This window comes from Zonotrichia leucophrys, chromosome 7 (assembly GCF_028769735.1).
Source record: "Zonotrichia leucophrys gambelii isolate GWCS_2022_RI chromosome 7, RI_Zleu_2.0, whole genome shotgun sequence".
Lineage (NCBI taxonomy): Eukaryota > Metazoa > Chordata > Aves > Passeriformes > Passerellidae > Zonotrichia > Zonotrichia leucophrys.
The window spans coordinates 26,145,364-26,172,723 of NC_088177.1; the positions used below are offsets into that span (position 1 = coordinate 26,145,364).

Here is a 27,360-nt window from a genome sequence, read left to right on the forward strand (position 1 = left end):
GAGTTAATTTACACTAGGGGTTTGGGGTTAGTTGTGACTGCCAACATTTTCAGATTTATTGTGATTTGGTACAGGACTGAATAATGGTGGTGGTAGTAAAGTTTAAGAAAAAAAGATGAAAAAGGCTTTGCACAGAAATGCAGGACAGACAATGGCCTTTTGCCATTCAGGTTTCTTCCAGTAACCTCTGTGAGAGAGATCCCAAAATGAGTTACAAATATTCCACTTCAAATAACCTTATTATGACTAGTTTGGAAGTACTAAGCTAGAATGGATTTCCTATAAAAACTTTTCTGAAAAGATGTTTACTTATACATTTATTTGGGACACAGATCAGATGTTTGCTCTTACAGGTCTTAAAAACAAATGTTTCTAGTCACTCCTGAAGCTCACCCTCCTATCAACGTAATAGCTTTAAAAATACACTTTTTTCTGTGTTTTGAGATGTCAAATAAAAACATGCAGAAACTAAAATTATAAAAACTTATGCTCTTAATGCTTCATAGTTTGAAAATCTAATTATTAGAAATAACACAAACATACCAGAGCTAAGATCTTTGTAGAACTGTTGGCTAGTTAAAACCTGGGTAAGAACCGATCTCATTGCACCTCCCATTTTGGTCAAGTCTTCTAGGAAGGAAACATGAGGCTCCAAAACCTGGAGAATTTTATGAAGGTCTTTCTCCGATGGCAGATCAAGAGCTGAAACCACAGAAGAAGAACTTTTGGTGTAGATATAATGTAATTCAGCCAAAATTGTCACAAGCAGAACAGTTACAACCATTGCAAATGAAAATAATTTATATATTCATAATGCTCTAAAATTCACACATACCAATTTCAAACTATATCTCATTCATTTTCTGGAAGAGCTCAGCACAATGCTAGGTAACCCCTAAAACATATTTAAACATGCCAGCAGGTAATAAAATCAAGTCACCTAGTCAGGCTGTAATTTTGTTAGGAAGAGAGGTACAAAATACAATGACATCAACTAGGGATAGTATTCATGTGCTGTGTCTTCACAGACTGCAAGAAGAGCTAACAGCATGGTAAGATATGTTAGATAGGTGCAAATCCAAAACATACCAGGCTCATTATAGCCCTCTCGTAAATGCTGAATCAGACTAAAGATGAACTGTGGAAGAACTAATTCTGACATCATCAACAAGTGTTTCGGAACACACGGAACATTCGAATTCGATTTAATCCGGTGTCTTTTACAAAACCTAGAAAACAGATGAGAAAAATGTTAGCCAAGCACAGCTCAGCAGTTTTAACATATACTAAGAAAAGTCTTCCTTTTCCATTTTTCAGAGAGTAGATGCTTTTACATTAAAGGTGGTATGGAAATGGTATTCTGAAATTCCAGCTACTCTGTTCAAGCCCATTCTCATTCTGAGGCCAGAGAATTATAAAGCTGCCAATGTTTTTTCTGCTGCTCAAAGTTCACTTATCTAACATCTCAGCTTCTTCCCATACATATCAGAACTATCTTCCATTGAACAATCAGAAGAACACTGACTTTCTTCTCCTTTCTGTGACATAATCAGACGGTCTTATTTTTCAAGTCCTCATTCAGATAATGACTTTTAAAAATATCTCTTGACAATAAAAACAACTTAAAAAGGCATAAGACTGTGCAGGATCAGTGTGCATTTCAAATGTACAGCAACCATGATTTACAAAATCCTTACAAAATTCTTTCATTTAAAAAGAAAAGAAAAGATTTATTCTTTGGAAAATTCCTGCATGGTAGTAGCTGAGGCTTGGCTAATGCACAGTGACATGATGTTGAGCCAAACCCCATTAGAGCAGACCGAATGATTTCCTACTCACTTAACATGAGCCTGACTCAGGAGACACTGAATACTTTTCAACTCCCAAACTATTTTTAGAAAGGACATAACAACATCAAAGAGTTATTTACCCACATCAAAAACCACACTAAACAAAGAATAGTCTAAAAATACATCACACAACAATAAACTTTTACTGAAAAGATTCACCAGATTTTACTAACAATTTTTTAACGCAAAAAACTGAGGAAAAAAACACAGCTTTGTTTGACTTTGAAAACTGTTTTCCAAATTTATGCCATGGTTTCCAGAAGCAGCCAGTTACTTTCTAAAACTTAAGCCTTTCTTCTTTGAGGACCACTGAAGAATCATCTTCAAGAGAAGAAGGAAATAGAAGAAAGGCACAAAGAAAGTAGGTGAATCAAGAAAAAAAGGCAAAAATGCCCCCCAAAAAACCAATACCAGTCCAACAGTTAAAATGGCAATTCAGAAAAATGGCTAGCAAATTCACAAAGATTAAAGATTAAGAGCTTCTCCTTTGCTTTTGCACATTAGAAATGAGACTTTTTATTAAGAAAAGGTAGAGAAGGACAGTACTAGCCAGTTGATTTGCTATTTGTATATAAACCCAATATATCCTTGGAACAGAAAGAGCTCAGTGACAACTGACTTTCTGTTAATAAATGTCCAAATAAATAGTGTTCACTTTTGCCTTCCACTTTCCCTACTACATTCACAGAAGTTATGAAAAGTCACTCCATGTTAATTGTTCAAATATGGATAAACAGCACAATTTGCAACTGCAGGGAATTCAAAGGGGCTTGTAAAAGTCATTCATTTTTTCTCTTTAGTCATCCAAAATTCATCTTGGCCACAAACAGAAACCTGAACTATAAATCACAAATGTGGCTTCATCTATGCTAAAATATGGTATTTCCTACTTTTACAGTAATTGATTTTCCTTTCACCACTGTCCTTATAAGAAGGGATCAAAAGTAAATAAAGATCTAAAAGACACAAAAGGAAGGAACACAGTGCACTCTACCATCTTTCACAGCCCACCCCCCCCCATACATTTTATGTTCTGTCAAAAGATCTTTTCCCTGGTTATGATCACAAGCTAAGGAAGCCGCTGTAACAAAACACACAGGTAAAGTCATTTTGAATCCCAGTTTCTGCTAAGCACAAGGCTTCCTTCCACAGAAAATAAGCTCTGCTCCCCATGAAGTCAATGTCACCATGCCAGTTCTGAACCCATCACAACAGGATCAGAGTTAGAAGGGACCCAGGAGGACCATGGACCCACGAGCTTGGCACTGCTAACACTGTGCTCTGACCAACTGCACCAATCTCAGGGGCATGGATTAACCAGCCCAAACTTCACATATCCTGGAAATCAAAGTTATGAATAGGTTGTTTCTTGAGAGTATCAAGAAAGGATTACTGAATTATAAGGTGTGCTGTTATTGCTATATTAACACAGATCCTGGAAGACCAATGAAGGACCCAGATTCGATTCCCTGTAAGTAAAAGTTCTTTCACTGTCACATGCATAAAGCACAGCAGCTTCAAACAGCAATGCATTTCCCTGCCTTTGAAATCACTTTTCCACAAAAAGATAAGACTAATTTTAGCAAAAGGAGAGAACAAACAGTAAACTTGTAACTAAATAAAAACTTAACTTTAACAAAGAATCTTCTCCATATGATTTAAAAAAAAAATCTGACACGTCTTACACTGCATTAATATCTTATTTGTGAAAAGCAGACCATTGCTGACATCCACATGAGTAAGCAATACCATTTGTTACAAACATAAGCAGCATTAATATCTTCTGAACAACTTCAATGTCAAACTTCCCAGATTTATTCCATTATTTCCTACTATTTCCATTTTTAATAATTTTACTGTGAATTTCAAAAATACATTTTACAAGTGGCTTCAGGTAAAACAACTCCTTTAGGCTACAGCTTCACAGCCTAGTTGAATTAGATCAGTCCTGCCACAACTCTGTCTTCAGCCCTCTTATTGGTTCTAGCACTAGCACTTGACTGATCCTATGTTAAACCAGTTCAGAAGCTAAGCCAGCAGAAGTTATTTACCTATAGGAATATATTAAAAATTTCACTGGGCCAATTTAAATCCACCAAAACTCACAGACCAGTCTCCTTGGAAATCACACTGAAATCCCCAAATCATTTTGCCATCATCCCTTTCCTTGTTAACCTGACAGGGAGCAAAACACAGGGAACAAAATAACCCAAAATCTCAAACAAAGCCATGCAGGAAAATGCCATCCTGATCCACCAGCACAAGAAGTGGATACAATGCTCACTGTGGAAGCAATTCCATCACTTCAAAGGAGAGTTCTTTTACTCCACAGTTATCATAGCAGCTGATAAATGCCCTAAGTACCAGCCAGACCACACCTTTACAGCATTTGATCAGCCCTTCATCCACGACATCCCACAGTGTCTCAAGTTGCAGCTGCATTCCAGAAACTTGACATAAGTTCACATATGCACAGATGGACTATTTTTACCCTCACTTTCCTCTCACTATTTTGTCCCCTGCCTCCCGTCATTTGTTTTTAAACTGGATCACAAGACTGCCAAAAGAAAACATCCCAATTTCACACTCTACTACAGCACTATGAGTACCTGACTGACAGAAGCTTTTCGGGACAAGGATCTGGGACCCAAGCAACAGAATCCAAATGGAAACTGCTGGAAATCAGTTCTTAAGCAAAGAAAGTAAAGCCCTACTTGAGTCTTCAGTTCAGTAAGTCATACCTAAACTGAGTTCTTATTTAAAACATAATATACATTTCATATGTATATATACGGTATAATACATATTCACACTCTATACCTCATGACTGACATCATGCAATGTTTCATAAAGTATTCAAATGAAGTTTGATAAATATGAATTCAACACAACTTTTTTAAAAAGCATGTGTTCTCTCTCCACTGCAAAACTAACACACAAATACTACTCATACATACTCTGAATCTACAAAATAGAAGCAAGATACAAAGTACTTTTTGAGTGCTACAATTGTTTCTGAGTTGTTACAAACCCATTACATCATTTCTTATGTGTTAAATGTTTTTTCCCGCCTTTGCAGTTCAAATCTCAAACCAAATCTTAATTCAGAACAAAGTAAAACTTTCATAATCAGGATTAGAAAATTATCTGAATGAAAAAGGGCTTGGATATATTGTAGGGTTGCTTTATGTAAATCCACTTGTCCCTAACAAATACAATGATAACTCTGAAGAAATGCAGAGAAATAAACCTACTGCTCCTATTAAAATTAAGTTTGGCATGTTCCTCCCCACACCCTAATAACTGCACTTCATTAGTTAAATTCCTTTCACCCACAAAACAGGCTTCCAAAAGTGAATCAATGTGGTGCTGACTCAAGACCCAAGCAATGAGCACTCTTCTGCTCTTTATGAAAACTGCAAGCTACAGAGCTCCTAGACAAAACTGAATACTTGCACTTCTGCTATGAGGGGCAAAGCCAACTGAAAAGATCTCAGTCTCACTCTTCTAACCAGAAAACTTCCAAAACAGAGGCAACAGAGTCAATAGCGGAGGACAACGAAACACAGCAGAATAACTACTGGCTTCTCAAGGAAAAAAACCCAACAACTTTAAAAGACATCTTTTCAGCTTTAAGCTTTGATGGCAAAGCTGACTGGCCAGGTTAGGAGGCTAGAAATCAGAGACTGGGCAATAAGAAGTTATTCCAATCCTTGCAGAACAGCAGGAAGAGAGACAATGACTCACAGAAGCTCTCTTGGAGCTCAGTGCTACATTAAATGAAGAAGCACACCAGGTCAAAGAAAAAGCTGTCAAAGCTGCTCTGCAGAGCATTTCTATTTTTCTGTTAGTCCTGAGACAAACATCCTGTATAGCAGACAAAACTACAGTGATTTTTATTAGTATGCAAGTACCCATTATCAATCAGAAACAGTAGATTTGGCAGTTTCAATCATAAGGACTTTTTTAAAGAAAAAATGAGTAAGAAGGAGAAGGAATGGACTTCCAAGACCTTGAAGTACATGGACAGTACATCTACTTGAAAGAACAAAAATCAAGAAACAGTTTTCCAAAAACAGTTAAAAACATTTTCTGGTTAAGAAAATTCTCCAAAGAGAATTTAAACAGGTCAAACATACAGCATGTAGTATTTTGACCCAAATACTTCATATGACAGAGATCTAAGTGACTACACAGTGCTAGACAAATGCAAAAACAATCTTAATTTCTTCAGGACTTGAATGAGATGTGTGAATTTTACTAATAGGTATCAACTTAAGCTTTGGCCAGGCCTCCAACAGACAAGGTGTATATATAAGTAATTTGCAGCTTTCTTGGAAAGTATTTACATGTTTCATGCTGGAGCTATTATCAGTGCAGGAACTGTGCAGAAACAGAGGTGCATCCTGAAGGAGGCAGTTCATTTAGTCCTTGTTACCTAATAGCCATTCTATTAATTCAATGCAAAGAAAATTCATTGTTTTCAAAGCTTAGTACCAGAACCCTCTATGGAGGAAGGCACCACATACTAATATTTAAATACTATTATTTAAAATCACCTGCAGCTCTCAGACACTATTCCAGGATATTTAAAAAATATAAAATTCCTGATACTGTAAAAGTGAAGGAAGTATGGCCTGAAATCTGAATCAACCTATATGGTCATTAAGAAAGATTAAAGAAACAACAGCTCTTAAGGAATGTGTTCCCTAAACATACTCCCAAAACCACATTTGTTCCATTGCCAACAGATCCACTGACAGCTCCATATAGATCAGACAAATAACACTCCACCCTGATGTAGTGGACTTAGAATTCTGGGCAGATCATACATTCATCAAAGTATAAAAGCAGCTTTACAATTTGGTGGGATCAAAGTAAAGGAACTGAAAATCAAAACTGGTTAGCCCCAATCTAAACAAGACTGTTTCAGAGAGCTCTAAAACACAGCTCTTCTTAAATGGAATATATACCGAGGCAAATGATAAAGCAATAGACTAGTGATACAATACATAAGCCAAATTTCAGGCAAGGCAAGATATACAGCAGTCTTATCTTGTGAACTCAGCCTTCACAGCACTGCTGTGCTCTTCAAATCAGCCTGGTCCTATCAGCTGAAAAGCCTTTGGGGTAAAACCATCATTTAAGTTTCTTCAGTAACTAACACAGCAAAAGTTCAGGCTTCTACATATTTATAGTTGTGTATATTGATATGTTTCAACTTCTTCCTGATGACTTTGAAACAACTACACATTATTCCAGAGGCATGTAGAAAGCAACAATGCATCTATTCAGGTCATAGCTCTAAAGGTAGTAATACAAAAGTAGCACAGGGCTGTTAACCATTAGCAATACATCCCAGCAAGTAATTTAGAGGCTGATGTGGTCCTAATTAGAGACATTCTTAAAAGAAATCAAGTCAGGCAGGTTTGAGAGTATGACATGATAGACTTCACAGCAATGTCTTCTGCTTTCCAAGGATAAGGCCTAACATGAAGCTCTATGTAAAGTACTCAGTGTTACTGTGGAATCCTAAGAAGCAATACATTATCCTGAGCTTTATATCTGGGGGAAGCATGAAGGAGAATAGAGGAAATCAGATATTTATAAATGCATGGTAACTTCAAATTCTGCAGTCCTTGTGAATCCCAGTATGAATTCCTGTACTTTGTAGTGGATGAACTTGTTGGAGGCTTTGTTCTGAAGAGTCACATCCATCATACATGACTCTGGATTTATCCAAACTCTCACACCAAGCTATCAGCCACTACAGCTCAGACTTCTCTCCAGTCCCTCCTTGGTAGCCCAAAGGACTTCAGTCACAGAAAAGCTGCATGGAGCTGAGAGAAACCCTACAAAACACCATTTGTAGCAGCTCAACAATCCTGAACACACAGGCATTTTAACATGGTTTCATAAAACTCAGAGACTAAGCTAAAACTGGCTACTTGCAGGCTCTCAGCCTGTTGATAAAGCATCTGTTTCACCAACTTCTTGAAGAAAGTTCTAAAAGAGCACCCTTATCCCTTTGAAGCTGCATTACCAAACCTAGTCCAGGTCCTGGAGAACTGAAAACTTCTTGATAATTGTTAAACAAGACAATTGATAGCGTCACACAGGAAGGGATGACCTTGAAGCAGCAACATGTTATATATATGCTAAGCAGGTGATTTGCTGTTGCAAGACACTCTGTAAAATAGCCAAGTAATCCACTTTGTGCCAGTGAAACAATAATTGACTGTATGTCCCAAAACACAGCCACAAGCAGATCTGACTTTTCTGATCTTAAGGGGCTCCCAGTTCCACAACCCAAGATGGTAAAAGGGACCATTCATGACAAACATGTACAGCATGCATCCAAAGATAACTAGCAATAACAGCTCTCTCAAGAACAAGCTTCTTTTTTTATGGTAACACTGTTAAAATTTTCACTTACTAAGATTTTCATTTTCTAAAAGTCTAGAATATGAAAAGGCTCTTTTACTCTTACTTAGCTACAGAAGGTAAAAAAATAGAACATAATCTTCCATAGCTCCCAATTTCTGAAAAGGAATAAAAGGAAGGATAGAATTTTATGGGGACAGAATAGCAAAGGTCATGAAAATTAGGTATCTACCTATTAGGTATCCAGAATTTAACAAAAACATCCAATAATCCTTGCTGGGTGCAAACATTTTAAAACACTGACAAAATCAGAATCTTTTCTAAATAAATTAAAGCAGGAAAAACCAAGCCATTTAGAAACAGAATATACTTCTCATACTTGCCAGCAAGAGGAGGCAAAGAGAATTGTCTGGCCTTTTCACAAGGGGATCACAGTAGAGCCAACAGATCCGTTTGTCTCCAAGAGAGACATCATGATGACAAATAAGAAAACAGAGAGAAGTCTGATCTATTGTGAAAAGATGAGCAAGGATCAGTAAAGACAGAACTGCAGGAAGTTTGGAGCTAGGGTACCTGAAGGTGCTTTTGAACACACAGCATATACCACCAATCTGTGAGAGTTACCCTCCTTACAGCTACAGGATCTGTCACTGGATAAAGAACCAGCCCACTGTTGCAAGTGGAAATGGGTAACACCTTCATCCCTTTAATGTAAGATAAGGCAACACTATGTCAATGGAACCACTGGCTGCCATAACCACCAAGAAATAAACAAAAAACATCACTGCAAAAGCCTATTAACCAAAATTCTTAACCCGGCTTTTCACCTTTCAGGATATGCAACCCTTGATGGAGGTATTATTCGTGCTGTACTGTAATGCAGTACTAAAACATCTGCTTTCCACATGATTAATTTAACAAATAAGTCAACAAACTGACAGACTCTGAAACAGGACACGGCAGCACACAACAGCCCAAGTGTTGAGCCTCTCTAGTATGTCAGGTTATTGTCTACAAACTTCGAGGGGAACCAGAACAAGACAGCCACAGAAACAAGATGGTACTCAGCAGTAACATTATTGACTAGTTATACTCCTATAATAACCATATGGCACACTGCTTTCTTCAAGCTCATTTCATAAACCATCACTTTCATTATAATACAAGACCATCTACCAAGCAAAAAATACTCAAGTCTGAATTTTCCTCTGCCCAAGTGCATGGGAATTTTTAATCCAACAAATGAACTCATTTGAACTATGAGCATATGTCTACACAAAATGCTTTAGAACCGAAGATTTTTGCTTCTTCAGAACATTATTAATTACCTCTGAAGGCCTTGCTAGATTTCATTTGCAAATAGCTAGACACCATATGGGAGACAACTACAAACTATTTCTGCCTCCTGACATACCAATGGATTTTTAAATCTATTCAACCTTGCCACAGGTAGAATTTTTAATGCTTTCACAAGCAGCTACATTTACAAACTTGAATATTTTCTAAAGTCTACAATACATTCTAGTAGATTAGACCAACTGCAATTAACTTAAACAACAAAAACACTGAAATCTGCATGGAAATCAAAAGGTTCAAAAATGTGACAATCTGATTTTTCTAAAACAAATGAGAATTACACAAGGTTCCTAAAGCAAACCTAGGTACCTAAGGCAAATCATAGTATCCATCTATTACACTATATTCCAGCTTCTTTTTATAAAGACATCAGAAATAAAAAACTAACATTCAGGTATCTCTATAAAGCAATTCAAGTATCGCTATAAAGCAAATTCTATTTTTAATTAGTACTACAAGATTAACACACACTCATACTCTAGGGTAAACCATTTCTAGTCTTACATTAGCCATCCTAAAGGCAATGAGAAGATATTCCAGATTCTAAACTGGAGAGATTTCCTTTATAGCAGATCAGTTAACTAAGACTTCATGAATAGCATTTTTGAGCTGCATCAAATAAATAATATGAATATGAAGACCAGATAACAGGAACAGAAACAAAAGAAGGCTACTATAATATTGATATACAGCATCTACACAAAACTGTATCTGAGCAGACAGATGGTAGATAAAGTTTGTAAGTAGGCTCCACATTTGATTCCCTTGCTATTAATAGAAGCCTAGGCTGTGGAGGCCAAGGTTATATCAGGCTAGACACACTCCAGTTTCCTAAGTCCACCATGAAGGCCTCCTAACTTTGACATGCAAAGCATTACCTTTGTAATTGTGCAGTTGATTTGTATACACAAAGTTAAAATATTATCTAAACATGCTGCATTGTAGCAATTCAAGTCAATAGGTAAAACCCAGTGTTTGCACACAATAATGGTTTTTACATTGGTGAAAGTTTATTTTACTTTGTCTTGTACAGCAAACAAAGTTTCTAGTTCACTTAACTGCAATGGCTTAACATCAGTTCTTGCCCACACAAGTAGAAGTGACCTTATGTTAAATGCAGGCTCCCCATGTGCTGCCATGTACTGCCCTCCTTTTATGTCCAAGAGGAATGGAAAGTCTGCTGCACAATGCCAAGTGTTGTTCTGAACAAATATTCATTTGTTCAGCAATTCTTCAGCTTTAGTGACCAAAACTCCTGAAGGGACCTACCTCACAAACAAGACAAGTTACTCTCAAATTCTACCATTAAAAGTAATAACTAGGGCACACAGAAATGAGATTGTTACTCCCTTGGGGTGTGCATCTGCTTACATTGCAAATTTAAGAGCATTTTTTATTTCTTCTTTATTAACTAGATTTCCTCAAGAAGAAAACTTTTTAAAATAAGAAAAGACAACTGTGAAAGCTATACAGTCTGGGATGAGCACAGCATCACAAGTCATGTTAGCATTCACCCTAAGTAGCTCAATTTGTGTGTGCTCTGTTAAAATCCTGCCACTAAGAGGAGCCCTAAGTCTATTCCACAATGAACAGTGGAAGAAGTATTAATTTTTTTCCTGTTTCTCAAGATCAATGGAAATTCTTACTTCAGTGATGCTGAGGAAAGCAGAATCACCACAAGTTGAAGAAGAACTGATAAAGAAAGAATCACTTCAGCAGTAGCAACTTGAAACCACTGAAGATTACTGAAAACAAAAGGAGGAAAAAAATTCCAACTATGCAGTAAGTCTATCAACAAGAAAAGAGTCCACCAAAAAAGAATGAATAAACGATAGAGGCAGATTGCAAGACAAAGGAAAGGTGAGAAAAGCATAAGAAACAAAAACTGAAGCCACCTCAAGGCCTGCAGCAGCAGAACAGTGATTATAGACACAAAGAATTGGAGTCAAGGCAACAACATTCAAGAAACAGAAAAAGCAGAATTAATGAAATCTTTAAGCAGGAATGCAAAAAGAGAAGGAATCTTAATATATTGAGTGAGTGATACAGAGTTATAGCCTGTAAAGCTGCAAAACCAAGAAAATAACCAAGGAAAATGTTTTAAAACTTCCCTATGTTCCTAGTGTTTTCTGCTAGGTATGCCACAACTTCGAATTCAACAGCATACCATGTCATCCAGGCTAAGACAGTCAAGACAGACTATTCCACAAGGTTTGTCAGAAGAGAATCCTCATTCGAGCACTCCAAACTGTCATCTAGTGAAGCCTTTACCTAGCTGGTGAATCGACAGGAACACAGGGAGCTCCGAAAGACACTCAGTTGTAAAATTTGAAGTTTACTGGCTAGGTATAACCTTCACCTAGTAACTGGTTGACTGATCTTTCCTTTCACCATTGAGCACATATCAGAACAAAGGAGGGTTTAATGAGGTACCCGTTTCCTCTTCTTCTGACCAGGCATTTCAGTCTTGCCTCCAGTAGGTCAGGATACAAAAGACCTTTGACTTCCACAAAAACCTGCCCGGTTATATTCATCCAAGCGCTACCACATTCCTTGATTTAAAGCTAAGGTGGCAAAATGAATTGCAGACTGGGAAATCACACAAAAATGCGTCCCTCTTACTCAATCTGTTCACTTTGGCTTATCTGCTCACATGCTGTCCCAAAGTATTTTGACTTCTCGGCTAGCTGTGTTAGGCCAAGGCTGCTAGCTGGAAGCTGACAGGTACTGCCTCCCATGCACTCTGCCTTATCAACTTCCCTGAAGGCTGGCACTGGGTGCAAGGGCAACAAGGTTCGCACGAGCGTCCTAAAAAAAGGCACACCCACATCAACAAAGCCACCTTGCCGAACCCCGGCGGACTCCTCGCTCGGCCCGCAGTCCGAGCCGCAGCCAGGGATGGAGGCAGGCGGCCCGGGAGGCGGCAGGGGCCTCACCCCCTGCCCTCCCTCAGGGCGGCTGCGGGCCGGGGCCGCGCTCCCGGCCCGGTCCGGGCACGGCTCGGCCGCCCGCGGGCCCGCCCCCGCCGGCAGGTGCCCGCCCGCCCCGCCGCGGCCGCCCCGCGCTCACCCGGCCTCCCGCATGACGTTGCTGTCGCCGCAGTCGCAGGCGCCCCCCGCCTGGCTCCGGAACATGTTGTAGTCGTGCCCGGCGTGCTCTCCCTGGTGGAAGCACTCGGCGCACAGGCTCATGCAAGGCGAGATCCCGCACGTCCGGCACCGGTAGGCCACGAAGTTGGCGGTCCAAACCAGGCCGCATAGCGTGGCGGGGTCGTAGGCCCGCACGGCTTGCACGAAGCTGTCCCAAGGCTCCCCGCCCGACAGCAGGCAGCGGCACCACTCCAGCGCCTCGCCCGCCGCCTCGCCACCGCCGGGGCCCGCCGCCGGGGCCAGCACCAGTTCCAGCAGCGTCCGCAGCTCCGCCGCCGCCGCCGCGCCGCTCTCGCCACCCAGCGCCGCCTTCAGCCGCGCCGCCGTCTCCCGCTTGTCCCTGCTGCTGGCGCCGGCCCCCGCCATGACGGGACACCGAGGGGCCGTTACGGCCGCGCCGGGCTCCGGGTCCGCGATCCCTCCGCCGCCCTCGCTCCCCGCCCCGCGGCGCCGCCCTCTCGCGATAGCCGCGGCACCGGCGCCCTGCCCGCCGCCCGCGCCCCCCTCCCGACACCGCCTCTCCCCTCCCCTGACACCACCCTCCTCTTCCTCCGCCCCTGCCCTCCCGCCGCCCTCCCAGCGCGCAGGTGCGCGCCCCGCGCCGCCGCCGCACGAAATGTCGCCGCCCGCCGGCCTGAAACTTCACGTTCCCGGGGTCCCGGCAGCCGCAAGAGCGTGGAGGGTGCACCTGGGCCGGTCGGCGGACCCGACGGCAGCGGAGCTCGTTTGTTACCGAGCCGTGCCGGCAGCGAAGCGGCTGCCGTGAGACGCCCCGCTGCCGCTCGTGTGTCCTGGCCACAGGGGTCCCGCCGAGCTCAGGTGGTGGCGGCTTTGAGGGCAGGAGCAACTGCGGGGAATGTGGGAGGCACCTGTGAGGCTTCGGGCCGGCTGTTCTGCGCTCGCTGCCATCAAGCGGCCCCGCTGTGGGAGCAGAGCAGCGCCGGGCTCCGGTGGCAGCACCGCACCCCAGGGTGGTCGCAGAACCGCGCCCCGAGGTACCAGCGTGCGGCTGCCTGCGCCCTGCGACCAGGAGAGAACGCATGTGGATGCGAGTAATCGTGTTTCGCACACCGATCGGCGGCTTTAAACCTTGATAAATAGATTTTCAACTGTGCAATGGAAAGTCTCATACGAAAAGATCTGTTCCTAAATGACAGTAACCTTCTACCCGACAGCTACGGGCCTCAAGGCAGCTGCCTCGCTTCTTGCTTTGCCTGCGTTTCCTACGGCTGCCCGTCTGCTGGCGGCTTGTGTCGCGCTGCGGTTCCAGGTGAATGTTACTCCTCTCCACGACCGCTTTTCCCAGCGCGCCAGCAAAATTCCAGTTCCTTGTTCTGTCCCTAAGGGCACTCAGGAGCGGGACCACCGAAAAAGCCCGCTCTGCCAGGTGTGTCCCCGGCGCTTTCACAGGCACCGCTCAGCGGTGGCACGTAAGGCTGCAATAAAATGTCTCGTGTTTATAATAAACGAGACCAAAGCTCGCACTTGTTAGCGCCACACGGGGAAGCTCCCTGGCGGTTCATTCCCGCAGGTGCCCGTCAGCCGGGAAGGGGCGGGGCGGCGCGTCGGAAGTCGGAAGTGCGCGGTGGCGCTCGGAGCGCCCGGCCGAGCTGCGGTGAGCGGGCCCGGTACCGAGCGGGGACGGCGCTGGGCGGGAACGGACGGGGCAGGTGGCGGCGGTCGCTGGGGCCCAGCTCCTGCCCCACCTAGGGCTGGGCGGCGGGCGGGCCCGGGCGGTAGAAGCGGAGCCCGGGGCCTGAACTCCGGGAGCCGGTGAGGAGCGGGGCTGCCGCCGCCCGGGCATTTCCCCATCATCGGTGCGCCACCAGCTGCGCCCCGGGAAACGGCGGCGTGAAAACACCCAGGAGATGCTGAAGAGCACCAGGGGGTTTTATGTATGAAATAATTTAAGATCATACGTGGTTTATTTATATTGTTGTAACTGATTACACGTTATTTTCTTTAGTAAAACCATAAACATGAAGAAATTAAAGCTTAAAGAACTGGAAAGCTGTCTTCAACAAGTTGATACTTTTGAAAATCCAAAGCTACTCCTTGAACAGTATCCAACAAGACCTCATATTGCAGGTACAGGTGACACACACCACTGTTTTCTATTTTACTATTTCATCAACACTTTTAATTTCTACTGCATTGTCTGAAGGTTTTACACTACACAGTAGTTAAGAAAGCATATCCAGCAGGAATGTGTATAGTAGTACTCTCGTAATGTCTGTCTTTGTTTGAAAAATGCAACCTAAGACAATGTCCCATCCAAAAATCAAATTAATTAATCTAAAAGGTAATGTTGTGATTGAAGCAGTCGTAATGTGTAACTGTAGAAGCTGAAATGGAGCTATGTCATGACCCACAAAAGTAAAAGTATATATAGAGATGCTCATCTATACCCTTAATTATGCTCTTTTCCATATTTTATATCCTTCTATTGTTTTTCCCCAAAAAAGTTTAGAGGCATACTTTTTCCACAAGCAATACTTAGAGCTCTGTCTCTCCACCAAAGATCCAAAGTCTGTGACTTGTCAAAATGTTTTTGACTCTTCACATATAAATGAAAAAGAGAATTACAGGCAGTGAGAACATCATTTTAACTAAAGGGGTTTTCTAATGCAAAATTAAGACTTTTCTGAAGGCAGAAACAGCTTTTCTTGATTAATCACATCATATTTGGTATCATTGACCTGTTTTGTTTGGGTTTTCTTTTCCCCAGCATGTATGCTTTATACAATTCACAATACTTTTGATGATATTGAAAACAAAACAATTGCAGATTTAGGATGTGGTTGTGGCATGCTCAGCATTGGAAGTGCAATGTTAGGAGCAGGGTAAGTATTTAATATTTCTGGTTATATTTCTTTCTGGCATAGAAAAGTAGAAAGTAAGATTAAAACATAGCACTGCTGAACTAAAACATTTCAGGTTTATAATCTGGTTCATAATCAGGCTAACATTTACCAAGTTTTGACTATCGATAGCCATTCATACTGTGAAAGTGATGGACAGCTGTCATTAATTTGGAAGTCATTTGCTCTCCCCATAAGCATTAAATGAAAACATGAAACTCCCTTAACAAAATTTAGATTTATACTTGAGAAAAGGCAAGAGAACTACTTGCATTTTTATCAGCACTGAATGTATTATGTATGCTTATTACATTTCCTAGATAAACCAAGTTGTGTACACAGATCCCTAATGTAGAATTTAAACACCATTTTAGTTTGCAGTAGACTAATATGTGCACGTTTCTTAATAGATTCTGTGTGGGCCTTGACATAGATGCAGATGCACTGGAAATATTTAATAGCAATATTGAAGACTTTGAGCTGACGAATGTCAACATGGTTCAGTGTGACATCTGTTCTCTATCTGACAGCATGCCAGATACTTTTGACACAGTTATTATGAACCCTCCGTTTGGTACCAAGCATAACAAAGGTTGGTAATTGTGAAGCTCAGTTAGAAATTGTCACAAACCAAACAGCAAGAGAAATGCTTTCAATGAAACAATCCCTTGTTTATTACTTTATATTGTTTATATTATAATTTCTTAATGTTTTGTTTATCTGGAATCAGCTTCCTAAGATTAGCAACTTCAGCATTGTAACTAACAGTCACTGGGGTTTGAAATAAATATTAGATATTTCATATCCATATAATTTTTATTTTATTGAAAGCAATTGAGTATGTTTTAGAAATACTTTCTGTACCTTAATGTATTCAGTGCTGTTTCTCAAGTAGCTATTATTCCAGAAAAAATTCAGCAGATCTTTGCACTTCCATTTAACAATTCTAATAATTTCATTATTGTTTTAGGAATTGATATGATTTTTCTGAAAACTGCTCTACAAATGGCAAAAACAGCTGTATATTCCCTTCACAAAACTTCAACACGAGAGGTAAGTTCTTCATTTTAGTAGGGCAAGAACTAACCAGACAACGAAATATTTGGCTATATAGATGTCTATAGCTTCACTGATTTGTCAGCTACTTTGTGGGGTATGTTTGGGATAAATACTAATTACATCAAATAACTGCAATCTCACATACATCAAGATAGTTATGTGACCTAATGCTTTGGCTTGAAAATCAAAAGCACAGGAGACTTAGTAAGTACAGAGGTGTAGATGTTTATAAAACAGGTAATTTTAAAAGCTCATTTTTACTTGTAGCACATTCAAAAGAAAGCAGCAGAATGGGAAGTGAAGATGGAAGTCTTAGCAGGTAATATTTATTTATTTTTAACAGGAAAAAACCCCAATATCTTTTGGTTTTGTACATTATCTCTAACACTATTAGCCAGTCATAACAGCCCAAGATAAATTCAAGTGTGATTTAACACAGAAATGACACGGGTCTTTCTCTTTTTAGCAGACTTTTAAAATGTTTTTTTTTAATTTTTTGCTACCTGGCTAGAATACAAGCAGGCTTAATAAAGCAGAGCTTAATAAAGCTCTGATAAATACATATTCTGTGCAGAATTAGGTTTGTTCCTGGACTAGATTTTGTTTTCAAGCAGAAGTTACCTCTTCCTGCTTCAAAGTGCATGTTGCTGAAAAAGAAAGTGAAACACAGGTCAGTTCTCACACACGAAAACAGCATCCTGTCCTTAGCCACCTATATATTTTTGCCAGTTAAGTATCTTCCAAGTTCTTCTGATAACCAGATGCTTTTTACAATCATAAAACTTGGGACATGAAGCTGCACAAGTGCTTGAAACACAACTGCCATCCACTTAACTGTGTGATATGGCCAGCTTCAATGTTTAGTCATGATGAAGTGCAGAGATGAAACAGGTATGACAGGCCACAACAGATGCAGACATTGGAAACAGAAGCACATGGCTGTAGGGCCTAAGGGACTGATTATCATCCTAGTCTAACATGTATTCTTTATACTGTTCACAGAACTTAGGTTTGACTTACCAGCATCATACAAGTTCCATAAGAAGAAATCAGTAAGTATAAAACCTAACATAACTTAGAAAATGCTGAGATAAATAAATTCTCCTTAATGAGATTGAAGTTTTAGGGCCATATGTACTGGATAAAGAATGGTCACAGCATTCAGTGGCTCCTTGCTGTTACTCAGTTTGGTAGCTGAACAGGGAAAAGCATCATGATAATGCCAGAGCTGTACACAAAGTTGAAAGCAGCACTGCAATTAGATGTGAAGCTAAGGGCAGCCTCCCTGACTCGACTCCTCTTAGCTCTTAGCTCAATGCTGTCTGCAGCTCAGACTGGAGTGGATGCAGAGCTGAGGGCCACAGTAACAAGGATGTCAGAGCAGTAGCATTGTTTCAGGGCCAGCCTGGGGGCAGCAGGAGGAACTCATGCTCACTAGGAAAAGATACAGTTCTGACCCACAGCATGGCAGCCTCAGCCCACAGCAAGGGCCTTGCTACTGAATGCTGGCCTGGAAGCCATGCATCCCCATCCCTTACCATGAGCAAAGTAGAGAGGAGAGTGAGCAGTAGTTGGAACACTGTTTAGTACGTTGAGCAGCAAAGAACAGAAGCTTTAATCAGCTGCTGACTATGCTCTTGGTGACTTGAACTTAAAATTATTTAAGTTTGTGCTACTTCACAGTTGAAACATTATACTATATTAACCAGGCTTCAGTAGAAAGCAGTTTTAAGTTCTGAATTTATTGCCAGCTGCTATTAAACATAACCACAAGATTACAAAGTCCAAAACCTTTTACATTTGAATGAGATGCCAGAAAAACTGAGAAGATTTGACAGTATAAACAAAACTATAAATAGAAAAGTTGTCCAGGGTTTTATGTTAGCAGTAAGCATGCTTCTTAAACAAAAAAAAAAAAAGCTGTAACCCAATAAAATAAAACTTTTCTCTAATTGTAGGTTGACATTGAAGTGGATTTCATAAGATTTTCTGCCAAAAAAGTCCTGAACTGAGGCATGTATTTAAAACCTATTGAAAATGGAACAATAAACCCACTAATTTTTTAAATTCTTTTATTTGACTATTACTGATTGCCATCTCCATTTTCTGTTTTCAGTTGTTTTGGTGCAGGTTCTTCCTTTTCTGTTTCCTCTAGTGGTCTCTTCTTGGGACTTGCTGGTTCTGCAAGATTGAATATGTAGTCATTCAGAGTAAAGGAAAGCTTTGCCTGAAATCTGAAAAGACCCCAACTCTTCCCACCATGTAAGTTTGAGTCCCAGTTATCTACAGCCACAGCTACACTAGAGGGTTTGCTTATTACTGTCAGTAAAGCTTTTAGATGTTCTAAAATGCCCCATTTGAAGAGCTTCACCCCTTTCTAACTCCACAGCAGGAGGGCAGGTAAGCAAATGAAGGAATAGAATCTACCAGAGTAGGGTTCACTGGGTTTTAGTTAAGCAGGTCTATATGGAATGAACAGGAGTATATAGCACCTGCTTTACTAAAACCCAGCTCCTCCTCTGCTCCAAGCTAAATACTGACAGGCTGAGCTAGTACATCTTCTCCTATCCTTAAAGGAAAAAAAAGCACCACTCAAAAAGACTGAGTCTGTCCAGTTGTGTAATGCTGCTGACAATCACCATGCTTCAATGCATGGCTGTTTTACACAACCATGCACTATAGCCTTACCTATATACTACTATATAGATAATTATTATCTATATAGTAATTGTCTTAATATGCTTTTTGGACAGTTGTGGAAGGAATTGAGCACAAGACTCTTAAGGCAGATACCGCAAGGAGGGCAGCAATGCCACAAAGCAGAGCCAAATGTGAAACACAAGTACATGGAGCTACTTTCTGTAAAAGTATTGAATAAGCTGCATCAAGTGCACAGAATGACATACCTGTTTTAGTATCATTTTCACCATCTTCTTCATCATTCTCAAACTTTATTTTCTTGCCCTGAAACTGTATTTTTCCTTTTTGTGCACCCTGAGGTATCTTTCCCCCTCTTCCTTTTCCTTTAGTTTTGCGCCCTGTGGAGACATAAGATGGGGAACTTTGTATCATCTGTCTCTTAACTGGCCAGCTGCAGAGACTGCTTTACAGTTAAGGTCAGTCTGCAGTATATATTGACTACCTACAAGTGAATTTCATCCACCAATTCTAGGACATTATAAAGGCTTAAATTAATAAGAGGAAGGAGAACCTTTTGTTTTCTGTTTCAGCAATTCCTGCTGATCTTCCAGGATTTTTTTCAGAGCTTCTTTTTCTGCATCTCCTTCCAGCAGTTCCCATGAAACATCCTTGTTCCGGAGCTGCAAGTTTCCATTATGTGCTGCTTTGGCTTTCTCCAGAGCTTCTTTGGCAATATCCTTAAATAGGATAATTCCCTTTAAAAGAAGAGTGGTATTTTCATTTTAATCTTACTGCAGAAACATTCAGCTAGAATGATGAACAGTATATCCTGTTGAGTGCCTCAGCAAATTCATGACTTTTGTATGATTGTATATCATGACCAGACTGAAGCAAAGCCCTCAGACTGTGCTAATGAACATTCTTAGTTTTGACCTTCTCAACTAACAAGGCTGGAGCCTTTATCTGTTCTTCTGAAAGAAGGGAAAAATTTAAATTCTCTAAATATTCTGCAATTTCACAAGACAATAACTTACTTGATAACATAAAAGAACAAACATTTAATCATCCATTTTCAAACTTCAATACCAAAATCTTAAGTCCTTGTCTAAGATTACTGACCTCCTTTGCACCTCTGACAAAGTGTATCCACTTGATTTCTCCGTGACCAGAAAATACTTCATGGAGGTCTTCTCTGCACGTTTGGTCATCTAGATCACCAGAAAACTTCAAAAGACATCCTGTCTTTTCTTCCAGAGATTTCTAAATTCAATTAAAAACCCCCACATTATCATTGAAGAGTCAAGTTTGAATATCTATATTCCCCCCTCAATCCTATTAAACATACTAGTGATAAGCAGTTGAAGTTACAGTAATTCAAGCATTTTTCCTACATAACCTAGTCCTGCTGATGTCCAAGTCTTGTACAGTGTGTGTCCCCTCCTTTGAGTTTATTTTGCTTACTGTGATACACTTACATGGAACTTAGGACTCCTTTCCCATATTAATCACACTCGTTAAATTTTACAAAACAGCTTTCTGAAGGCTGATAGGTTGGAAATTTGTATAATACTGATGAAATCCTTAATGGATCCTTTAAATACCATAGAAGAACCATCATCTCAATGGTGCATTCAGGAACATTCTGAACAGGCAAACATGTCTCATAATGTAAATTCAGAACATGAGCCTTTAAACAAAATTAGTCTATTGAAAATAATATTAAAACAGCATGACAAAACTCTCTTACTGTAAGTTAGTTGGAAAAGCTGAAGTGACTTTCTAGAAAGTGTTCTGTATTACATTTTAAACAGAATATTCCATGTTAGCTTTATAAAATGTAGGTGATTTAAGAAACCCATACCATTTCAGCATCTGCTGCTTGTTTCTGCTTTTCTTCTTTTTCCCTGCAAAAAAGTTAAATTAGTTATGAGCCAGTTCAAGCATGGTCAGGCAAGCAAGACACACACTTTGATTGGCAGTGACTCACTGTTTAGCTCTTGCTTTCGCTTCTACTTTGTTTTGTTTCCTTTCTTCATTCTTCTTTGTACAATACTCCTCCCTTCAACAGAATATAGGTTAATTTAAATACTGTTATAATAGATGAAATTATTTTTCCAAGCTGAGATGCTAAGTCTCAGTCTCCAAAAGGTACAGCTATTGATGCCATGAAAAACTCACTTCTCAGGCCAAGCCTGGTTCTTGTTAAATCCACCCCTGACCACTGTTAGTTCATGTATCAGTTAAGTGACTTACTTGAAAAGTACTATCAGCTCTGTGTCTTTGTACTTTTGATTTGGTATCTCTGTGAACTTCTTAGCAGATTCAACACTATCAAACACTGCAAATATTGAGCCCTGTTAAGTGATAAGAGATCTTGTTAGAGTAACTGAACAGAATGCTGTCCGGGAGGGATCCCTGCCCCAGGCCTAAATGCTCATCATTACCTTAAACGTTCTCTGCAATGTTCTCCTCATTTGAATATTTTCAACGGGACCTTTATCCTCAAGCCATTCTTTGATATCATCAAGAGTAGCGTCTAGTGGAAAGCCTTTCTGCAAGATAGCAATGAGCTTCAATTATATGCCACAAAGTGACTCTTAAAAACTATAACCTCTATAGGACGAGTTAATTCAAGCTTTATCTCAGATAGTTATCAGTTAAAGACATGCAGGGCAGCATAAAGTAAAGAAAAATTTACTTACAACGTATACAGATCTGTTTTTAATTGCAGCCTTATACTGGTCATTTAATTCAGGAAGAGGTTTATTTGGAGATCTTCTGATTTTAGTTTTGTCTTCATTTATTTCCATTAAACCAGTCTTGGATTTTCTCAGTGCTTCTACAATAACACCAAAATCTTTTGAAAGGCGACTTAACCTATTGAGTAAGCAGACAGAGGTTATTACAAATACACAGGCAAAACTGAAGCCAGATGTTAAAAAAGAAATGGAAAAGTAAATGCACATCAGGAACACTTGGTCCCAAACAGAGATAGGTAGCTGAAAGTTAATCTTTTATCCACATTACTTGTACTTTGCTTTACCTGTTGAATTTGATCATTACTTCTAAAGGTACCCAGCCATCATCTAGTTTGATCTGTTCCTTTAGAAACTTGTCTCTTGGTAGATTGTGATTGCCAAAATAGTACTGCAAAAAGGAAGGGGGAAGGGGAGGAAAGAGAGATGTGTCTTTAAATTTTCAGTCTTACAATCTCATTTTCATCTAACAGCTTACTGCAGTAGATTGAGACATATGAAAATTAATTAATCTGAGCAATTGGGAATTCTGAAATTGTTACTTCCTGCTCTAATGTGATCCTTTGTAAAAAATTAGCTGCAATGTGTAAGCTGTAAAAATAAAATCACCAGAAACCAACCCCTCAAAAACCCAAACAAACCCACCCCACACCAAAACAGTTCTTCATCCAGTGGCATTAATGAGGCAAAAAGAGATTGCAGTTTTGTTTAGGAAAGGAGCAAAGCTTTTCCTGTTAACATGATAAGCATTTATCACCCTGATCAAGCTTAGCTGAGTCAAAAGTCAAATGTGTCACCAGCAGATCCAGGCTGTACTCATTTAAGGAGTACGTATGCAAGAATATGGCATGTGCACACTGAAAAATCATACACACAGACTGGAATTTCTAGGTCTCATTCGAGAAAACACTGTAAGGTAAAGAAATCATTATTTGATTTTTAATTTTAATTATTATGTTCTTATTTCGATCTTGTCCGGCATGGGAAGACAATTCACTTCAAGACAGACAAGTTAATCAGATTCTTTCCCTGCAGTCACCTAGCAAAGCTCAAATACTTGAAACCATAAAGTAAGCTGGAATATTTTCACCAATATCGTGGTGCTTTGAAAAGTCAGTGCAAGTTTTACAACACTACCTCTTCCTCCAGTACATCTCAAACTCACATTACCAAAAGCCTAGTCTTGTCAACTATTTATATGTAACAAACCAACAAAATGTAGAGGCTGAGGAATCTCCACATTTTGTTTGTTTGTTACAAATGAATAATGGCTCCATATGGTAATGGGCATTCACGTGCAGCTTCGTTTCTGTCCTTCAGGAAAGTGGTTTTGTTCTACGTGCCATTTAAAGCAATGGGCTCGGGTTTTCTGTTGTAGGGTAACCCTGCAAGTTTCTAAAGAAAAAAAGAATTAATCCAAAGTAGGCATATAAGTTTAATTGTAATTTGTAGCAATAAATTACAAAGAACTAAATCACAATAGCAAGTTATGCAATTGTGCTACTATTTTGACCAGCAGAGATTCCCAAGGAGGATTTTTTCCCCACAAAAATTGAGGCACATAGAATTAAAATGCACATGTAGAATAACCCCAGCAAACATGGTAGTAAGTTCTTTAATGATTCACTTGCTATAGCACCTAAAATGCTAGCAAATTAAACCTTTTCTGTTTTGAAATGGTGTTCTTACAAGCAACTCTAGAGAAGTATATCTTCCAACTTAAATTACAATTATGACTATCCTAAAGTATTAAATACCTATTACAGAGTTCTGACGTTGTTTAAAGAGCTGAAGACTTGAGTCTAATTCCCAATAATGTAAGCTTCCAGTTAGCCAAGTCCCTGCCAATGAATGCCCCCAAAACACCTCGGTCCAGATCCCAAACTATAAACTGAACTCACCTCAATTTGCTGACAGATTTTGCTTTCCAAGATAGACATATTTTCACCATTTCCATTTTCAGCCATTTTCACCAGCTGTTTTGAAGAGAATACAGAGCAAAAGCACTAAGTTTTGAATAGTATTTTCCACAGACTTACATTCATGTAGCATTGCATTTCACTGCAGCCCATCTAAATAAGGTAACAGCCAAGTTCATTAGCCATACAGTTATGTCTGGGAAGCAACTACCAACATGACTGCAGAACTCCAAGAGGAAACTATGAAACAACTGGGGAAAAATCCCCTCACTTTGGTTGTTAGGGCAGCTTTTGGCATTCAGCAGTCAAGATAAAATTTAGGAAATGCTGGCACTTCTCAGCCTTATTTGTTACATACCTTTTTCTAGGCACAGATTCTCAGTTTAGAACAACAAAACTGAGAGCCAACAACATTTGTTTTTTAAGTCAAATCCAACCTCTCATCACTAGGCAAAACAATCAATAACAAAAATGTTCAATTCCTACATAGGTATAATGAGAAAGTGTTTCTGAAGTTTCTGCCTCCTGATTAATCTTTGGAAAGTTCACAGAACTTACTGGAGGATGGAATGAAAATATCTGCATTTACTGACACATCCTAAAGATGTCTCCTTCTCTCCCTTACAAATGTGTCTTCACTGCAGTTCTGCTTCAATAGTGAATCAAGTATCTTTATAACATAAGAGATTTTAACTTGGAAGTAACTTTACTTAACTGGCAGCAGGTGTATAATCGCAGTACATCAGATGCAGTCACTACAAAAGCAGCTACTGGCCAGAAAATAAACTGGGATCAAACATTTTCTATCTAGTTGCTTTTAAGATAAGGATAGAGTGTGAAGATTATTCCTTGAGAAAAAATGTAGCTTTATGAAGCTGTCAGAAATTAGACTGAATTCAGTTTTGAACTAAGAAGAAATCTCTGCTTCATTCTCCCTCTGAGCACTACCACACTTTTTAAATCCATCTGCAGAAGTTACAGAGGTTTCCTGGTCGTATTCCCCCAGTTCATAGATCTGTGATCACAAAGGCTGCTGGCAAAGATGGTTCTGCCCTCATGGCTTGCTGGTTTATGGGGAGATTTGACCATACACCTGCTGCTCCTCTGCTGCTTGCAGGGCAGTAACATCTTTCAGAGCATCCAGATGACTGGCAACACAGAAGCAGGGAAAACTCCCCCGAGGTGCCCTTGTTACAGGAAATTATGTTCTTCAGCAGAATGCCCCGTTGGCAGCCTCATCTTCTTATTTTAGTAGTTTAATTCCTCAGTAACTGTTCAGCCTGCTGCAGCCTGCAGTATTGTCATTTCCTCCTCTTCCTGATCTCAAAGCCACATTCAAGCCTTTGAACTTGTAATTCTTCAGCACTTACAGCCTTGAAAGGTGCTGTGCCTGCACCTGTACCTAACTGTAACACTCTTTAAAGCATTTAAAGCATGATTTCAGCAAGTGGTAGTTGCCAGCTATGCTGAGTGTGATCCATAAAGAAAGCACTTGACAGAACCCAGGCTGGAGCACCCAAGCTGAGAGTTGCAGTTATTTCAGAGATGTCCCACATGAGCCACCCTGACTAGAGGAGACAAATGCTTCACCACCATTCAGGTGCTGGTACAGTCTTAGCACCCTCCTTGTGAGAGAAATCAGTGTTCTATTTAACATTACACCAAATTTGATCTAATTTAATGGCAACCTACAGAGCAGTCTCTGCCTGCTGTCCCAGTCTGCCTCAGCCCAGGTACCAAAACACTCAAAACCAAAAACTCAATTTCCACATAAGGCTCAGCTTCACTGTCAAGAAGAGAAAAAAACCAAGTCTACTTCCTTAGAGTGTTTTCAAGGTTAATACAAAAAAGCATGATCCAACACAAGACTTAGGACGAGTCCTTTAGAATAAGTCTTGCACATGGAAAAGTTTTTTCAAAAAGCATCCTTTCAGCTGCAAGTAACAAACTTAGTGGTGTTAGTAAGGAAGACTAAGAAAGACTCAAACTTGCCATGCATGGAATTCAGTTCAGTGATTGAGCTCTAACCTATTTAGAACAAAAGCAGAAGCAGACTTCTAATTTAAGAGAAATTCTAGCCTTTGCACATGCACATGCTCACTTCAGACTCTCTAGCTCAGTCATTTGGCACAAGACAACTTCCAGATCAATAGTTTTCAGTTGCTGTGCAGCAGTGAAGACTGATAAAAAGCTCCAATGAACAGCAATCACGGTCTGAACTGCATGCAAAATCCTACAAAACATTTTAAGGGCTTTCTTAATAAACTATACTGACTTGTTCCTTCCATATGCCAAAAGTCTGTATCAGTACCACATGAAACATTAAAAAAACAGGTTAAAATAAAGCAAGTAGACATTAGCTTTAAATTATAAACAATTACAGTCAACCCCCGTACCTAGAACAATTAGATCCCACACTGTATTAGCTAGATCATGCCACAAGAACTCCCAAGTAGATTTTCCTCTTACCAGACATTTAGTTTCTAGTTCAAGACAAAGTTTAGTTGCGGGCTGGTTACTGTAATAGAGTGGAAGGCTTTGTTTTAAAAAGAAAGCTTTCCCGTTAAGATAACATGGATCTGTACTCATATTGTGCCTCCTTCAGGAATCCCTGCATAAGAGGTCTGAGCGTGGTTTTTATTTAAGGGTAATTACAGCCACACATTTTCACAGATTGCAATGGAAGAAAAAAATTCTTAGAATTCTGTAAGTAATTGAAATGTCGTTCCCTGAACTGTGCCAGGAGAGCATCAGTTTGCTGTTGACACTTAGACATGCCTGCAGCGACAACACGCGGCCGGACAGCCTGGGGCGCCGTGGCCCAGCCTCCCGCCCAGCGGACACCTCTCCCTCAGGCCGGGCCCGGCTCCCCGCGGCGGGAGCGCTGCCGCCGGCTCCGCTTCCCCGGCAGAGCCCGGGCCCCGCAGCGCGCACCGAGTCCTGCGGGAAGCGCTGCTGGCGGGAAGCGACCGCGGGAGCGGCGGCACGGCCGGGCCGAGACGGCACGTGCTCCCCTGCTCCGGGAACCCTCCCTGCCTGCCTCCCTCCCGGCCAGGCCGCCGCGCCCCGCCGCCAGCCCTGCCCCGGCGCGGCCCGGCAGGACCGGGCCCGGCGCGGCACAGCCGAGCAGCGGCAGCGGCGCCGCCCGCGAGTCGCCGGGAGCGGCCCCACACGAACCTGCGCGCTCGGGCCCCGCTCCGCCGCTCCAGAGACCGCGAGTCGGCGCCGCGCAGCCCAGCAGCCCCCGCGGTCCGCCTGCCCCTCACGCGCGCGCCACTTCCGGGGCGGGGCGGGGGCGGGCGCGCCCGCGTCCGTGAGGGCCGGGCGCGCGGGGATTGCGCTCACCCGGTCACCCTTTCTGTCGCCGCTTCTGCGCGCTGGGAACA

General features: G+C 41.0%; 3 protein-coding genes across 10 annotated transcripts in view; 1 reads left to right on the forward strand and 2 right to left on the reverse strand.

Annotated features, from left to right (window-relative positions):
* UBR3 (ubiquitin protein ligase E3 component n-recognin 3) overlaps positions 1-13,207 on the reverse strand; it is a 98,636-nt gene extending 85,429 nt beyond the window's left edge. For all 4 annotated transcript variants that reach the window (XM_064718461.1, XM_064718460.1, XM_064718459.1 and 1 more), the window contains exons 1-3: positions 12,660-13,207; positions 1,090-1,229; positions 544-702 (exon numbers count right to left, since the gene is read on the reverse strand). In XM_064718461.1, coding sequence (XP_064574531.1) covers positions 544-702; positions 1,090-1,229; positions 12,660-13,105 — 745 coding nt within the window. In that variant the 5' untranslated portion in view covers positions 13,106-13,207. The remainder of the gene's footprint in view (positions 1-543; positions 703-1,089; positions 1,230-12,659) is intronic.
* Positions 13,208-13,871: 664 nt separating this feature from the next.
* On the forward strand, positions 13,872-18,726 carry METTL5 (methyltransferase 5, N6-adenosine). 5 transcript variants are annotated; one of them, XM_064718478.1, is made up of 8 exons: positions 13,872-14,009; positions 14,706-14,827; positions 15,468-15,582; positions 16,011-16,192; positions 16,571-16,653; positions 16,927-16,978; positions 17,662-17,711; positions 18,618-18,726. In XM_064718478.1, the coding sequence occupies exons 2-8, from the start codon at positions 14,719-14,721 to the stop codon at positions 18,669-18,671; spliced, it is 645 nt and encodes a 214-aa protein (XP_064574548.1). In that variant the 5' UTR covers positions 13,872-14,009; positions 14,706-14,718; the 3' UTR covers positions 18,672-18,726. The 5 variants fall into 5 exon arrangements, with proteins under 5 accessions (XP_064574548.1, XP_064574547.1, XP_064574546.1 ...); XM_064718477.1 differs by having other exon boundaries at positions 14,003-14,126; positions 16,131-16,192; XM_064718476.1 differs by lacking the exon at positions 13,872-14,009 and adding an exon at positions 14,103-14,126.
* SSB (small RNA binding exonuclease protection factor La) lies at positions 18,382-27,239 on the reverse strand. Its single transcript, XM_064718474.1, has 12 exons — positions 27,152-27,239; positions 23,957-24,031; positions 22,343-22,446; positions 22,002-22,176; positions 21,744-21,851; positions 21,553-21,653; positions 21,287-21,358; positions 21,161-21,203; positions 20,419-20,559; positions 19,871-20,054; positions 19,566-19,697; positions 18,382-18,840 (listed from the first exon to the last, which is right to left on the reverse strand). Exons 2-12 carry the CDS (start codon positions 24,020-24,022, stop codon positions 18,743-18,745), a joined length of 1,224 nt encoding a protein of 407 aa, XP_064574544.1. The 5' UTR covers positions 24,023-24,031; positions 27,152-27,239; the 3' UTR covers positions 18,382-18,742.
* Positions 27,240-27,360: the final 121 nt, after the last annotated feature.